At 48.2% G+C, this 15,364-nt stretch overlaps 1 protein-coding gene and 1 pseudogene across 1 annotated transcript; both read right to left on the bottom strand.

The window, feature by feature from the left end:
• Positions 1-9,524: 9,524 nt before the first annotated feature.
• Positions 9,525-11,359, bottom strand: LOC120836513 (annotated as a pseudogene).
• Positions 11,360-13,054: 1,695 nt separating this feature from the next.
• On the bottom strand, positions 13,055-15,087 carry LOC115314131. The gene has a single exon (XM_029973194.4). The coding sequence runs from the start codon at positions 14,794-14,796 to the stop codon at positions 13,072-13,074; it is 1,725 nt and encodes a 574-aa protein (XP_029829054.3). The 5' UTR covers positions 14,797-15,087; the 3' UTR covers positions 13,055-13,071.
• Positions 15,088-15,364: the final 277 nt, after the last annotated feature.

Raw genomic sequence — 15,364 nt, 5'->3', positions numbered from 1 at the left:
AACGAAAGGAATCTTTTAGAACTACAATTACTTCAACTGAAAAGGTACTCAGCTAAATTATGTGATCACTTGAGAGAAAAGTACATTGAAATTTATTTCACAAAGTAGTCGTTACGCTTTCAATTACTTTAAAAGTTTCATGTCGTTATAGTGAAAATTTAAAAAGAAATTTAGTACGAGGACAGCTTCAAAATATCACACGTATCTTTTTTTTTGTGATTTACCTGCCGATTTGAAAATAGGCCTCTTATTCTGATTATCTGAATATTATAATCACAAGATTACAAGCTACTCATCTCAATACTTGTGAGACGCCAACCGCTTATCTTACGTGTGATATAGCTCACGTTTTCTGTCGTACCGCATGTTAGACATTATCTAACTTTATTTATTTTTCGGACACCTGCGTAGAAATGCTCTAAGCCAGATTTAGAGTATTTTCAAGGGGAAGGGGCGGACTGTCTGAACAGTTATTACATAAGCAGATGCTACATTACCTTCGCACATGCTACAAACTTCGCAATGAAAGGCTCTTAATAGTGAAAGGATTTCACAATTCCAGCTCAAAGCACAAATACCACAGTATAAACTGTCAAGACAAATAGTCTGACCTCCTTTCGTACCCCTCGGCAATAGTAGTTTTATTCTTCACTGCTTCAAGATTTAGAAACTGATTAGATGCACGCAGAATTTTTAGCTCGAAATGTGGTTGTAATAGATCTGTTTGTGAGAGCTTTAAAAAATATGTTCTCACAGTTTAGAGGATATTTCCTGGAGCATTTAAACTCGACACAATATATTCCGTCTCTTGTTGGTGCTTTCATTCTGCGCTATCTCCTTATACTGAGCGCCAGTAAGACATATTTGTATTTCATTTCGGTATGTGCAGTACAGTTATCTTAGAAGAGTGAGCGTTTCGCTTGCTGCTTTGCCCCCCGCGCCAGTCGCGTTAGGTCAAACCGAGTATCGTTTACGCCCTTTTATTAACCTAGATCTCGCAGGTATATAGAATCATATATCTTAAAAAGAAGCTAAATGCTTTAAAACGTACTAATTAGACGACGTTCCGAAGGGCGACCGCTCTTCTTCAGGTTATATAAATATACATATAATGGGATAAAGAACCTTCGGTGAAACGACGACGAACGGACATATTTCGACATTTCGGCTGGCCTCCCGGCCGAAACGTCAAAATAAATCCATCCATTTCCGTTGGTTCATCGAAGGTTCTCAATCACATTTTACCTACGTCTTTGGCCCCCACGCCCATTACATATATATATATATATATATATATATATATATATATATATATATATATATATATATATATATATATATATATATATATATATATATATATATATATATATATATATATATATATATATATATATATATATATATATATAAAACTGAGAAGAAAAAAAACCCTTAGTGAAAACAGCAACAACGGACAATTTAATCTTCGACGTTTCGGCCGGAGTCCGGCCTTCGTCAGGAAGCTTCCTGACGAAGGCCGGACTCCGGCCGAAATATATATATATAAGTCAGAGATCCGTACTTGCGGAGTTGCTATGCTAGGAGTTAAACTCCTAGCATAGCAACTCCGCAAGTACGGATCTCTGGCTTTTTACATTTTCCCGGTCCATTGTTCTCAAGCTACTCTGCCTCACCTATATATATATATATATATATGGAAGGTGTTGACACAATAAATTGCGCAAATGAAATATTTTTTTAGTTTTTGGGGAGGGGGGGGCGAAAAAAAAAAGGGGGGGGGGGGGCGCCAAAAAGGTGATATGTCAAAAAGCACATTATGATTCACTCGAAGGACAAAAGAAGCTACGCTTGAGTGCTAATTCACATGGCGGCCTTTTCGCTAAAAATAATGCATACTTCTAATCGCTTTGTTAGAGAGGAAACTTACTGTATTTCTACTGGGAAAACAGCTAATTAATAAACGTGCATAATAAAACTATCCGCTCGGGATCCGAAACCTGTTTGTTGTTGTTCTAATTCGTAAAATAATCGATATGAGGATAGAATAATTATTATAGGAGATATCTAAAGGCAATAATATCTGACGAGGCGACTACAGCGATATATGTAAAGGAACGCAGCGCAAACGTACACTGCTTAGGTTTGTTCACATACGCAATGCCTACAATTAAAAGACGTCATATAACATATAGATCATGTCTCCAATATCTCAAATTGTGTAACTTACGGTGGTTATCAGGTGTGTGTGTGTGGAGTTCGATGCATTGTCCTTGTGTACATATTTCATATCTGTGCACAGTAAAAGTTTTTACACCTTTAAGGGTGTAAACGGGGTGTTGTAGCAATTTACTCCCTCGGCTACACCCCTTTAGCACCCTAAAATCTAGTAATCTAGGCCGTTTAACGAGAGTCTTACCCATTTCTTATTTGAAATAGCCGGTTCAGAAGCGTGGGATTCATTTCTTTGGGGCACAAAAAAAAAAAACGCCCGACTCAATATTTTCTGACTAAAGTGCAAAACGTTGACTATCGCGTTGACCTTTGTTGGTGAATATTTTTCACTAAAGTAATCCGAGAGGCGATGCTTTGATATTGAGCCACGTTGATCTCACCCTTACTTGATGGCCGTTGATCTCCTGCTGTCTGGACGTGCGTAACATCGTTGTGTTCTGCCTTTCTTGTATCAGTCACACTTTGTTTCATTACTGTAGAAAGCCATTGTTTAAATCCTGTAATCCTTTTTACAATAATGAACCGTGGGCAATCCGGTATCGCGCGGAAACACAAAAGAAATTAAATTCCGAAAACTGTTTTTATTCTTGTCTTCTTGGACAGAACGCCGCGGCCTATGCTGAGAGAAAATCGACTGCCGAAGAACTCGCTCGTGATTCGACCGAGGATCGAGCTCCTCGCGTAGGCGACTTAAAACGTAACCAAGACAAACCTGTCGAAAGAGAAAGCGACGAGAAGAAAAAAGAAAAAAAGAAAACTACTCCAAAGAAACCAAGACGTTGTCAAAACAAACAAAAAAGAGAATGAGCTCCACTGAAAAGGATTAGGAGGTGTCCGAGCACCGCTTGACAAGAAATAAAACATTGAAGAGACTCAAAGCGCTATACAGTGTAAGCAGGCCGACAAAAAATCCCGAGAAAAAGAAAGAAAGAGAAAGCTCCGCGCCACGAAAAGGACGAGAGAACGGCTCGAGACGATCGAAGGTGTCTGTCGGACACGACAAGACGACTCGAAGAAGGTGACAAAATGGGATCGGGTTGAACGATCTGGAAAGAAGCAAAACTGGAAAGGCCCGTCTCGTGTCCGAGAGCTTCGAGGGAGACGAGACCCACGGGGACGGACAGAGCAGGTCAGCCACACGATGATCGGACACCTAGAGATGAGTGCACTACCCACGACTCGGGGAAAGTCGGGCTCGGCAAACGAAAGAAGTGAACCAACTCGTCATGCTTCCTACGCAACAACGCTACTCCTCAAAACGTAGTAACAAAAAAGGGCAAAGTTCAGAACTGCAGCGGGATGAGTTAAATGAATGGAACCAAACTGAAGTAAGGGGAAAAAAATTAATTTCACGAGCTCCGACACTGGAATTTACCACTTAGGGAGACTAGGTTGTGCATTTTATATGCGTAAATGATGAAGCGAAAACTTGCCTCATACCAAAGTTACAAATACAAAAAGGAAAGACATTTAGAACTCTCCGTAATGCCGATTTAGAGCGCAGCTCTTGCGGAGAAGGAAGAGGGGAGGGTACAGAGGGGACGGTATGCCTCTCCTCCTGCCTCCTCATCTACTCCTCCCCTGCTCCTCACCCCCTCTTTCTTTCTCCTCCTCCTCCTTCCTCCTCCTCCTCCCCCTCCCTCCTCTCCCTCCTCCCTCCCGCGCGTTGCATTATAGCACGTTTCCCATAATGCACCGCGCGATTACGCCGACGGCTGCGCGTCAGGCCGACGCGTTCCGGCTACGCTGACGGCGACACCGACGCGTCACGAAAAAGCGTTACGCCGACGCGTTTCGGTTACGCCGAGAGCGACGCCGACGCCGCTCAAGCCGAAAAGGGCGCCTAAAAACTGAGCTCTTAAACAAATAAAAAATAAATAAAAAACGATTTGCGTGCGGACAAGTATAGGGTTCTTGTGTCAAAAGGAAAACACCTTGCTGTGTGTCAAATGCATAATCTAGCTCAATTACGTGCTAAACTACATTGTCTGTAGAAGTAGACACGGAGGCCGGATATGTTCTCAGCCCTACAAGTTGGCAGCGTATACATCCCTGACGATAATAATCCTCGGAGAATGGGAACCTTAGTCGCATTGATTGCATTATCATCGTATACATCCCACAGGATTACTTTTACTATGTTCTGTATTTTTTTGTTTTGACGTGTAATTGCCAGATGGAAGGCGTTAATGGGATGCTGAACCGACATTTGGATTTCGCAAAATATGGCCGCAGAAGATTTGAACGGGACGCTGCGAACTCCAAGACATCACTCATACATCGATATCTCCCCCGGATGGCTGAATTTTTGGAAAACAAGGGCGCGATCAGGCGGGGGCTATGACGTCACGATCCTCCTGGAACAGTTGAGAATGAGGGGAAGCGGCCTCGCCTCTCTCCTCCTCGCTTCGGTTCACCAACTCGAGGGGACGAAGCGAAGATGAGAGGGAATGAGGATCCTGACGCGACATGACTCGTCGGCCCCCTGTTCAATCGCGCACTTCTACAAAATGCAGCCGTCCGTTACAAATATCGCTGTATGAGTGATGTTTTGGGGGGTTTTGCAGCGTCCCGTCTATCGCTCCAGCCTTGTTTTGTGGGCTCCAATTTCGGTTCAGCATCCCTTTAAAGCCACTAAGATTCAATAGAATTCATAGCATGGCGCTCCGGAGAACAGCTCGAGTAAAACATACAAGGAGTGTCATATACTACAGTGGTTAGCCGAGGTACACGTGGTGGGGACACGTTAAGTATCTACAAAACGACAATCACGGCATCTGCCGCGTCTGCTTGCAAGCAGGTGCTCGCTCGACGACATTGGATAATTTAACACGCACAAGGTGGCTCTATTAAGCGGTTCACGGGTTTAACGAGCACACTGATCACCAGGCAAGGCCGAGTTTTAAAATCACCGCCGTTACAAAAATCACGTAACGGCTTCTGCTTACAGATCGGCGCGGCGTCACTTCTTTCCCCACGCGGATACTGTTGAAGCTCTCATGACTGCGGGATCTCAGTCATAACACCTTCTCCCTTTTTACTCAATTTTCAACAAAATTGCGCGCATTATTTATATTGACTGTGGCCGGAATTCGTCTTCGGTGTTTCGGCAATCAGCGTCGACGCAATCGACTGCTTCGGTGCGCGGAATTCGACGGCGCGCTGAGGCAACTTCGGCAAATTATTCTTGGCTGGTTGCGTTACTTCCAGGCGTTCAGCGGTCAGTACTCAAACACGCGAGGAAATCCCTGCCAAAGGGAGTTGCCACGGGACGGTTAACTGGAGAATATAAAACGAACTGGCAGGTGCTTTTCGAATATAGAAATAGTTACACAAATAGTTCTTGCCTCATTCGTTGACTTACCGGCGTCGTAACACAGCAAAAAAAGTTCATGTAGTTCTTTTTTTTTTCTTTTTTTTTTGGGGGGGGGGGTGATATATTATTGTGTAAACACGATGAGAAAATGGCGTACAAAAAGAGGAGGGCAGGAACAGAACACTGAAGACATCCAAGCGCCGTGTTCCGTTCCTGTCCTCGCGTTTTTGTGCGCTATTTTTTCATCGTGTTCAACCAGTACAAACTCGCTGGTGTACCACCTTGCTATCGTTCGTTTATTGTATAAACTTTTTTCTCTCCTTGTTTCCTATTAAAAGTATTTTGATAAAAGAATATATTTTTATATTGGAGTAATAAGAAAAGCGGGAAGAGCGGATTAATATTATTCCTTCAAAAATGCCGAAAAAAGAAACGACCCCACCTTTAAAAGCTAAAGAGGCTCGTATAAGGGTAGAGCTTAGAGAAGAGATCCGATTGCGAAGGCGCCCATTTCTATAGCCGCATTTGTTTCCCGATATGCTTCCCAGTTCAAAGCCGCTGGCTTTCTTGTTTCTTCGGAGCAAGTTCCATTTCATGGTGGCTACTTCGTCCTCTCTTGGCTGCTTACAGAGCCAAACAACGCCGCCAAAAGCTTTTCCGTAGCTCCCACATTTCATCCGATGGAGAACACGAAACGTCGTCTTCGTCCAACATACCTGAAATGATGAAACGAGCAATGGTGCAATCGTGCACTCTGAAATACTTTTACGGAGGAGTTACAGCTTGATCCGTCTTTCGGTATCAGAGTTCGGTATTGAGCTGCACTTTGTCGACTAGGCTGTAAAGCCCTCGGCTGCGTGGCTCTGAGAAAACATTTTATTTCGCCAAAGCTTTCTATACACGAGGCACTTTGGCACACTTCAAGAAGGCCAGCGCTCGCCGACGTCAGAGCATTTTATTTCGATCAGTCTCGGGTGATGCGAGAAATAAATATCGAGGGCGAATCTCAAGTTGAAGCTCAATAAAATTTAAGAAAGAACTGCACTCGGTTGGCACATTCATGCGTTGTCAGCAAGTGAACAGTTCTACGAGATCAATAAATTGTGCAAACACTCGGTTGAGGTGAACAAAACTTGACACAATCCGACTTCGTCCGATCCTTTGCACTTGAAAAGGCTACCTTACCATTTCAATGAAGCCAGTTACAATGCAAAAACTATGACGACTGGTATCTCATTTTAGAACAAAAATAGAAAGGGATGAGTTCATAAAATCTTTTCTACCAGTAATTATTTTTTTTGCACGCATTTTAGCGCGAGTGGTTAACTCTAATGCTTTAAAATATCGGGGCTATTATTTAATAGTTCGCCTAAAATTGAGTTTTCCACCGTTATAATAACAATCTTGAGATTTTGCAGTGATGCGTAATCGTTCGACTCGCCTTTCAATAAGAGTACTTTTTTTTTTGCTTGCTTCGCTCAAATTTATAACTCAGTTTGACAAAAAGAAACAAAAAAACTTGTGTGAAAACCTATAATTTCATGTGTAAAAACATGACGCGCCTGTGTCAATATTTCCCACCAACAATAAAAAACTGCAAAGGCAGCTTGCGTGCTAAGAGCATGTCTTACGTTTTTAAACGGACGGCACAAACCAACGTTCATAACCGTACACCATCTTGAAATAAATAGTCGAGTCACTCAGACAATTACAATACAGGTGTCAGCAATATTTAAAAAAAAAATGTCGTTCCGGCCGTTACATGCCGAGTCGTACAGTAGAACGTCCGCATCTTAGAGATGGGATTTAAAACGACCCGTCGTGTGTGATTCGCGTAAATTCATGCTACTTTGGGCGCCACGCATCGTTACGTAAAAGTCACCACCTTCCGACGAGTGATCTTCGTTGTTAACGCAGACAGTGTGTAATGTGCATTGTCAAAAGTTGAGCTTTCCGAAAGAAATAATAGTAAACAGGCACGTATGCCATACTGACAATAAGAAAGTTGGTTGTATACAAACGTATCGTATCATTGTACATGTAGTCGTAATGCAAAACATTGGATCTTAGAAGGAAAAATGGTACATCCCCCGAACACATTCACATCGCTTCTTTGACCCGAATAAGACGCGCAATGTGGCATAACTTCTATTTTCACGCTAACAGTTTTTGTGGTCCAAAAGTAGACGACAGACTAACATTACATAAAAAGTTTGCGACTGTACATGTCAACATATTTGATACAAGAAAAATCATACCACCTCGTGATACTTTGCGTCGATGATCCCTTGGACAGGGACGAATACATGCCACCGTGTCCACACTCAACAGTAGCACGCAGTCCTAAAGCAGACGACAACGCAAACAATCACAAGCGTCCGAGCGTTCCAGCAATACAAAAAAAAATTTTAAGACAGATGGACACTTTGTATGCTCTAAGACGCGAGTTGTCCAAAAGGGCGGCTCTTAATTCTGAGGACACATGTTCTCGAAGACTTGGAGCCTCCTTCGAGGCAGTTCCTGCCAGTGGACGCCCCAGCGCTTTCGAAACCCGGGCTCCAGCGGCCGGTCCAGGAGCGTCGGGGTCCGAGCAACGGGCCGGTCGTCGTGGTAGGGCGCCACGCTGCGACGCGGCTCGCGGATCTTGGCAGCCGGTCGGCCTCGCTGTCTCCTAGAGTTGGCCGGTTTGGCGGGGACGGCCATCGCGGGCGACGAGCATCCAGACGGCGCGGACGACCCGGAGAGGCTCTGGCAGCGGGAGCCCGGGTTCTCGGGCATCGGGTGCACGTGGGCTGAGCTCCGACCGATCTCTTCGAGCAGCGCCGCCAGGTCGCGCTGGGCGTGGATGAAGCTGCAGCGGGCACCGAAGCTGCAGAAGCCCTGTTGGAGGGGGACTCGATTAAGCTCCCTGGATGCCGCGAGGCTTCTTTCATACCGCAATCAAAATAACGGACATACTTGGCCCATCTACAGGGCATCTGGCACGAGCAGTAAGAGGCGTTCAGCGACTCGGCATTTTACGCTCAGGCGATGCTGCAGATACTTTCTTTACAATAAGCGCGTTTGTCGTTGCGGGCAGGGGGCATGCGCGAGTTTGTTTATCGAGGATCCAAGCCTCCGCGCATGGGCCGTTGCGCAGCCAGCACCGCCGTCTTGACGCTGCGTCAGAACGTGAGCCGGTGTGTGCGCGCCGCCATTTTCTTTCCAAAGCCAATCGGAGCGACAAAAAAGTAATTTTAAACTCTCTAAAAAAATGTACGCTGTTACGAACAAGCTGGTCCAGCTACCCTGTTTCTATCAAAAATTAAAACACACAAAAAAAAATGGTTTTAATTGTTTGCAGGTCACGAGACGGAGAAGGAAACATCTTTAGCGCAGTATTCACGTGGCAAGACTCCTCTTCGGAACGATTCCGACGTGTGCTTCTATTTCGAAGTGCCGAACCCGAAGCGTGCTGCGGAATCATCGCACGAGCTTTTCCTGTAAATTGGGTAAAATATCACCGATCGTGTGACATACGTGTCGGGCATTCTTCCGGGGATTCCCTTTAACTATTGCTCATGAACTGGCACTCCATTTCCCGATCTTCCCCGACTCAGTGATTTAACATTATTTCCAGCACGAGAGTAACAAAATCAATTCAAATTTTACAAAATATTTCCACGGGTGATGAGTGTAGAATATATATTTACAAAACGTATGCACAAAGAAACGCCGTTCTCACTACAAAAAAAAAAAAAAAAGACAGAATCCGAGTTCAACAGCAGGAGTGTGCTTGTGTGTTTTGTAAAGCAACGCCTGACGCATAAGTCTTCACATTACATCCAGTGTTTGACCGCCTATCTTGATAACGATATCGGAGTTTTTCATATGCTAAAACGAAAACAAAATTATACATTTCTGGAGTGGAGTGGGTAAACTTTATTTTAGCCTGCAGTAAAACGCGCGCTTGCGCGCGCGCTCCGGACGGGGCCTACATCGTCCTCTGGGCGCTGGGTCCCTGCCGGGCCAGCGCCCCGATGACCTGCTGGACGGCCCAGAGTTGTTGTTCTTGATTATCGCTCCCTGCGGCTGCTTCAAGTCGCAGCGGGATGCTCCCAGACTTTGATTCTTCCGGGTACTTGATACAATCCCACAGCATATGTGCGAAGCCGGCCCTTCGGCAGACTCTGCACTTGTCTGTCGCCGCGGGATCCATTCTATGCATCAGCAACGGGGAGTGAGCCCGTCTGCAGCTGTCTAAATAAAACGGCTTGTTCTCGACTGAGCCCCGAGCAAGGTGGTGGGAGAGTTCTGCGAGCTAGGCGGAAAGCCTTGGTTATCTCGTTGTAGTCGGTCATTCGGTCCTTGGTGCTGAACCACAGCGGCCAGTCGGTCGAGGCGCGGTCCGTTAGCGCCTCGGCATGTGCTGTCTCGTTGTGGTTGGCGTTTCGATCCGACGCCCGCGTGCGCGGGGAACCATTTGATTCTCACTTGTTTGCTGCCGCCGTCGTTCTTGGTTGACTGCAGTATGCGCACCGCTTCCTTCGATATCATGCTTTTGGCATAATTCCTCACCGCCTGCCTCGAGTCACACAGCACCGTGTGGCAGTCGCGGTCGGCGATGGCCAGGGCGATGGCTACCTCCTCCGCTTGTTCTGCCTTGGTGCATCTCGTGCTGGCGGTCGTGCGAACGGTGCCGGTCGCGTCGACGACAACTGTCGTGAAACCGTGTAGCTTGGCGTATTCAGCCGCGTCCACGTAGCGTGCGTGTCCGTCGGCCGCGTGCTGATCTATCAGGGCCCTGGCTCTCGCCGCTCTCCTCCCTTTGTTATACTCCGGGTGCATGTTCCTCGGTATAGAGTACACTCTGATGTTGTTCCTGATCTCATCGGGGATGGGGAGCTGCGTCCGCTCCCTGCCTTGGTAGCCAACTCCCAGGTTGTCCAGGATTTTCCGGCCGGCCTTGGTCGTAGATAGTCTTTCGAGTTGAGCGTTGCGTTGGGCTTCCGCTATCTCCTCTAGCGTATTGTGCACCCCCAGCTGCAGGAGGCGGTTGGTGCTCGTTGTTTCGAACAGTCCCATTGCCGTCTTGAAGGCCCTACGGATGAGTATATTTATCTTGTTTCTCTCGCTCTTCTTCCACTTGTGGTAGGCCGCCACGTACGCTACGTGGCATATGACAAACGAGTGGATGAGTCTGATCAGGCTCTCTTCCCTCATTCCACTTTTCTTGGTCGTGACTCGCTTGAGTAGTCTCGTGGCGTTTGCCGCTTTCGCTATGAGCCGGGTGACAGTGTCACCGTTTCTGCCGTGCGTCTCGATCGTCATTCCTAAGATTCTGATCTTGGTGACTCTTGGGATCTCGTTTCCTTCTCTGCTCTTCACTTTGATTGCCTCGTAGTTTCTCGGGCTGCTCTTGGGTTTGCGGTGCTTGACGGGCGGGTATACAAGGAGCTCCGACTTGCTCGGCGAGCACCTGAGCCCCGTTCCGTCAAGGTGGTCTTCGATCGCGTCGACAGCCGCCTGTAGAGTGGATTCGATGTGGGCATCGCTGCCCCCTTCCACCCACAGCGTTATGTCGTCCGCGTATATCGTGTGTCGAACTTCCTTGATGTTTCCGAGCCTTTCGGCCACTCCTATCATCACCAGGTTGAAAAGCATCGGCGAGATGACTGATCCTTGAGGTGTGCCTGTGCTTCCCAGCTTCTTCTCTTGCGCTTGGAGATCCCCCGCTCTGAGCTCGGCAGTTCTGTCCGTGAGAAAATCTTTGATGTATTTGTATGATCTCTCTCCCATGTTGAGTTTCGAGACTTGGCATAGGATCGCCGAGTGCTTCACCTTGTCGAAGGCGCTCTGCAGATCGAGTCCCAATATCGCTTTGTTGTCGCTGGTGTTGCCGTCGATGATCTGGTGCTTGAGTTGAATCATTGCGTCTTGGGTACTGAGGTGCTGCCTGAAGCCGATGATCGTTTCCGGGTAGAGGTCCTCTTTCTCGAGGTATTCCTGCCACCTCTTGAGCAGGACGTGCTCCAGCACCTTGCCCATGCAAGACGTGAGCGATATGGGTCGGAGGTTGTCGGTGTCTGGTGGCTTGCCCGGCTTGGGGATCAGGATAGTCTTGGCCTTCTTCCACTGCGTCGGCAGCGTTCCCGTTTTCCAGCATTTGTTGTAGTAGCTCGTGAGACTTTCGATGGATTTGTCGTCGAGGTTCTTGAGTGCTTTGTTGGTGATGCGGTCCGGTCCGGCCGCCGACTTGCTGTTGAGGTCTTGCAGCGCCGTGCGAACCTCCTCTACGTCTATGTCTCTGTCAAGACGCTCGTTGCGTAGCCCCCCGTACGGCCCGTGGCACTCCGTTGGAGTAGTCGGCAGGTATCTGTCGCTGATGCGCTTCGTCACATGCTCAGCTCCGTGTTTAGTGACCTCTCGATGGATGAGTTTCGCCAGTCGGTCTCTTTGGTGTGACTTAGTCTTAGTTTTGTCGAGCAGATGCCTAAGCAAGTTCCACGTTTTCCCGTTATGCATCTGTCCGTCGGCGGCGTTGCATATCTCGTCCCATTGTTGGGCGCATAGCGTGCGACAGTATTCCTCGATTGTCCTGTTAAGTTCTGCGACTTTTTTCCGTAGCCTACGATTGAGGCGTAGCTTTTTCCATCTGTTGAGTATGGACTGCTTGGCCTCGATGAGGTGTGCCAGTCGGCTGTCCATTGTGTTCGTTTCGAGGTCTGTTTCTATGTTCTTGGTTGAGTTTTGAACGTCCTGAATGATCTTGTTGGTCCATGTTTCGATGTCATCAATTTCGGTCTCTTCTTCCGCCTCCTGATTTCTGTTATCTCTGAATGCGGTCCAATCGATCCACGTATGTTTCCTGACATTAGCACTGCTCTGCTCCGGTATGACGATTTCCACTATCATGTGGTCGCTGCCGAGGTCCATCCCCGTGTTCCTCCACGTGATCGTGATCGGTTCATTGTTCTTGACGAACGTGAGGTCAGGGGTGGTATCTCGGGACACGGAGTTGCCCATTCTCGTTGGGAGAGCCGGGTCGGTTATGAGTGTGTAGTCGAGCTCCGCCGCATCGTGGGATAGGTTTCTGCCTTTCGCATTACTCTTGACGTAGCCCCACGCCGGATCCATAGCATTAAAGTCGCCGCACGCGACCAGCGTGCTCTGGCCGGCCGTCGTGCTTGCCTTGTGAAGAATGGCTTTGAACCTCTGCAGTCTCTGCGATGGGTTACTGTAGATATTCAAAATGAAGATGCTGTTTTTTCTTTGCTTGGTCGGTATGAGTTCGGTGAGCGTGTGTTCGATCCTGACGTTGCTTAGTCGATGTTCGACGAAGGTGAGACCCTTCCTGACCAGGGTGCACAGACCTCTGCCGTCGGACGGGCCCGCGTGCACCCTGTAGCCGGGGAGGGACGGCTTTTCCGTTAGCGTTTCTTGGAGTAGGAGCACGTCGGGCTTGCGCGCAGCGTGCTCAATGTGTTGCTGGACAACTGCCCTTTTCTTGACTAAGCCGCGGCAGTTCCACTGCCACATCGTTATGCCTGTGGAGCTGGAGGCCATGATGGTCCTATTCGAAGTTCTCCGGGTTGCTGCGCTTGGTTGACTTGCTGCTGTAGGGGCCCGAACGTTGGGTTGCTTAGGGTTAGTTGCAAGCTCCTTTCCAGGTTATTGAGTCTGTTGACGTTCTCCGTTTGGAAGGCTTGGATGGCTTCCTTCATCGATTTGATCATATCCTCGAGGCTGCTGAGTTTCGCCTCGACATTGTTGTTGCTGCTGCCGGAGCTGCTGCTGCCGGAGCTGCAGCTGCTTACGTTTTTCGTGGTCTTACGCAATTCGAAGGCCCTTTTCTTCGGTGCCGGTGCTTTATCTCCGTCTGTCGTAGCTTCTTCGACCTTGTTGTTGTCGCTCGGGCAGGATCTTGGCTGTTCGATGGTGCATAAGACGTTGCGAATCTCCGCTATTTCCTTGGTGAGGTTGTTGATGGTGGCTCGCAGGGACGCGTTCTCCTGTTTCAGGGCCTCGTTGATTTCTCGTTCCTTGGTTGAAGCTTTGTCTTCTTTCTTGGCATTGTCGTTCGAATTGGTCTTCTTGATACCTCGTGCGGCGTCGGCCCAACTGACTCTCTCGCGCGACTTTGATCTTTGGCTTTTTGTTTGTCGCGCGTCTCTGCTCTGGCTCCTGCTGCTGCTATTTCTCGACGGCGCGCGGTTTCTCGATGGCGTCCTTGACTTGCGGGCAGCTGGCTCGTCGAGTAGCGGGAAGTTGCTCTCCGACGGCAGCCAGTCGCTGACGTTTTGCTTTCGGCGCTCCCACTGCCGCTTGCGGACGACGTAGGGAACCTTGTATTTGGCTTTACATTCTCTATCGGCGGTCAAGTGAGCGCCTCCGCAAAGTTTGCATTTGGGCGTACATTTGTGGTCTTCCTTTGGGTTTGTTTGGCCGCAGCCCCTGCAGATGCGGTTGGTTGGAGTTGGGCACACGTCCTTGCGATGCCCGACCCGGCCACACTGGTGGCAGACGTCTATTTGCTTTCTATACAGGTTGCACGGTATGAGCGTGACACCGTATCGGACAAAGTTCGGTACCTTGGGTCCTCCGAAGGCTACAATGATCGTGGTCGTGTTGCCGATTCTTTTGGCTCCTACGGCGAGTGGGTTTCTGTCGTTTACAATGTTGCTGTCGAGTTCTTCGGCACTCGCGTTGACAGGGATGCCGCGGATGATGCCCTTCACGGTGTCGTGCGGCGCCGTGCGGTACGCGCTGACTTCGAAGGTCTTGTCTTGAATGGATATCGTTTGAATTCTCGCGTAGCGGACGGCGTTTTCCTCCTTAGGCGTGCTGACTACCATGATGTTTTGTAGCGCGTTTGGGCAAATGGTGTCTGATGCGTTCTCTTCAGTCGTAATCTTGGCCGCGGCGAGAATGGCCGTGGCGACGGTCGTGGTGCCAATCTTGGTAATGTCCAATCCCCCACGGGGTCTGATGACGATCTTGTTTTCCTCCAGCGGCATGGCTGGCATTCTCGCTGCCTTGATGGCCGAGGCTCTAACGTTCTTGTTACCCTTCGCATTCTTGCTTACTTGGTTGTCGGTGCCGGCGAGCTTCGCGACAAGGTCTCGTTGACGTAGTCTGGACATGCGTTCCCCCACTTGCGTCCATCCAGTGCCGCTGTGGAATTCCTCTGGTGAAAGATCTTCGCCTTGAACTTGCACGCACATTTGGGAGTCGAAGATCGTTGCCCGAGCGGACGTCCCCTCCATCTCGGGGCTTAGTGGCCGCCGCCGAAACGGCGAGCCGCGGCAGGAGCGACAGCGACTAGGCCTATCGCTCGTGGAGCACACCTAGGCCTAGCGGCCCCGCGCACGACGGTGGTGGAAAATGTCTGTTATTTCGGCAAAAAAGGCGTACCTTTGGGAACTTTGTTATCCGTTGGCGTCTCTCGACTTCACAAACTCACTGGGATACACAAGACCTTGAATCGCGCAAATTAATACTGCGAAATTAACCATAAATGACGGAGCCGATAGGAACTAGTCCGTTCGCTTCGGCGTCCTCTTCTTCCTCTCTACATTTCTGGAAATATTCTTATGGTTAAGAGGCGTATTTTTGCGATCGTGGCGTTTATTGGGGGATCCACTGCCGAAATTGGTATTAATAATAATAATAATGTAGTTAAGATAATTTTAATACGTAGTTATTCAGGCTCTAAGATAATTTGTTGCTTACGATCCAATTTCAAACTCGCGAACAAGTATAGACGCTTTACACACGCGCTAGATTGAGCCGCCATAGCCGCCCTTCTCTTGTCTTACCGAGATGCCGAGCCAC

The sequence above is a fragment of the Ixodes scapularis genome, unplaced genomic scaffold (genome assembly GCF_016920785.2).
Source record: "Ixodes scapularis isolate PalLabHiFi unplaced genomic scaffold, ASM1692078v2 PGA_scaffold10__122_contigs__length_95168666, whole genome shotgun sequence".
NCBI lineage: Eukaryota > Metazoa > Arthropoda > Arachnida > Ixodida > Ixodidae > Ixodes > Ixodes scapularis.
This window is presented reverse-complemented; position numbering and strand designations above follow the sequence as displayed.

What these genes read in the sequence shown, in the direction of transcription:
- LOC115314131 (XM_029973194.4), bottom strand. Translation starts at nt 14,796, where the DNA reads ATGGAGGGGACGTCCGCTCGGGCAACGATCTTCGACTCCCAAATGTGC.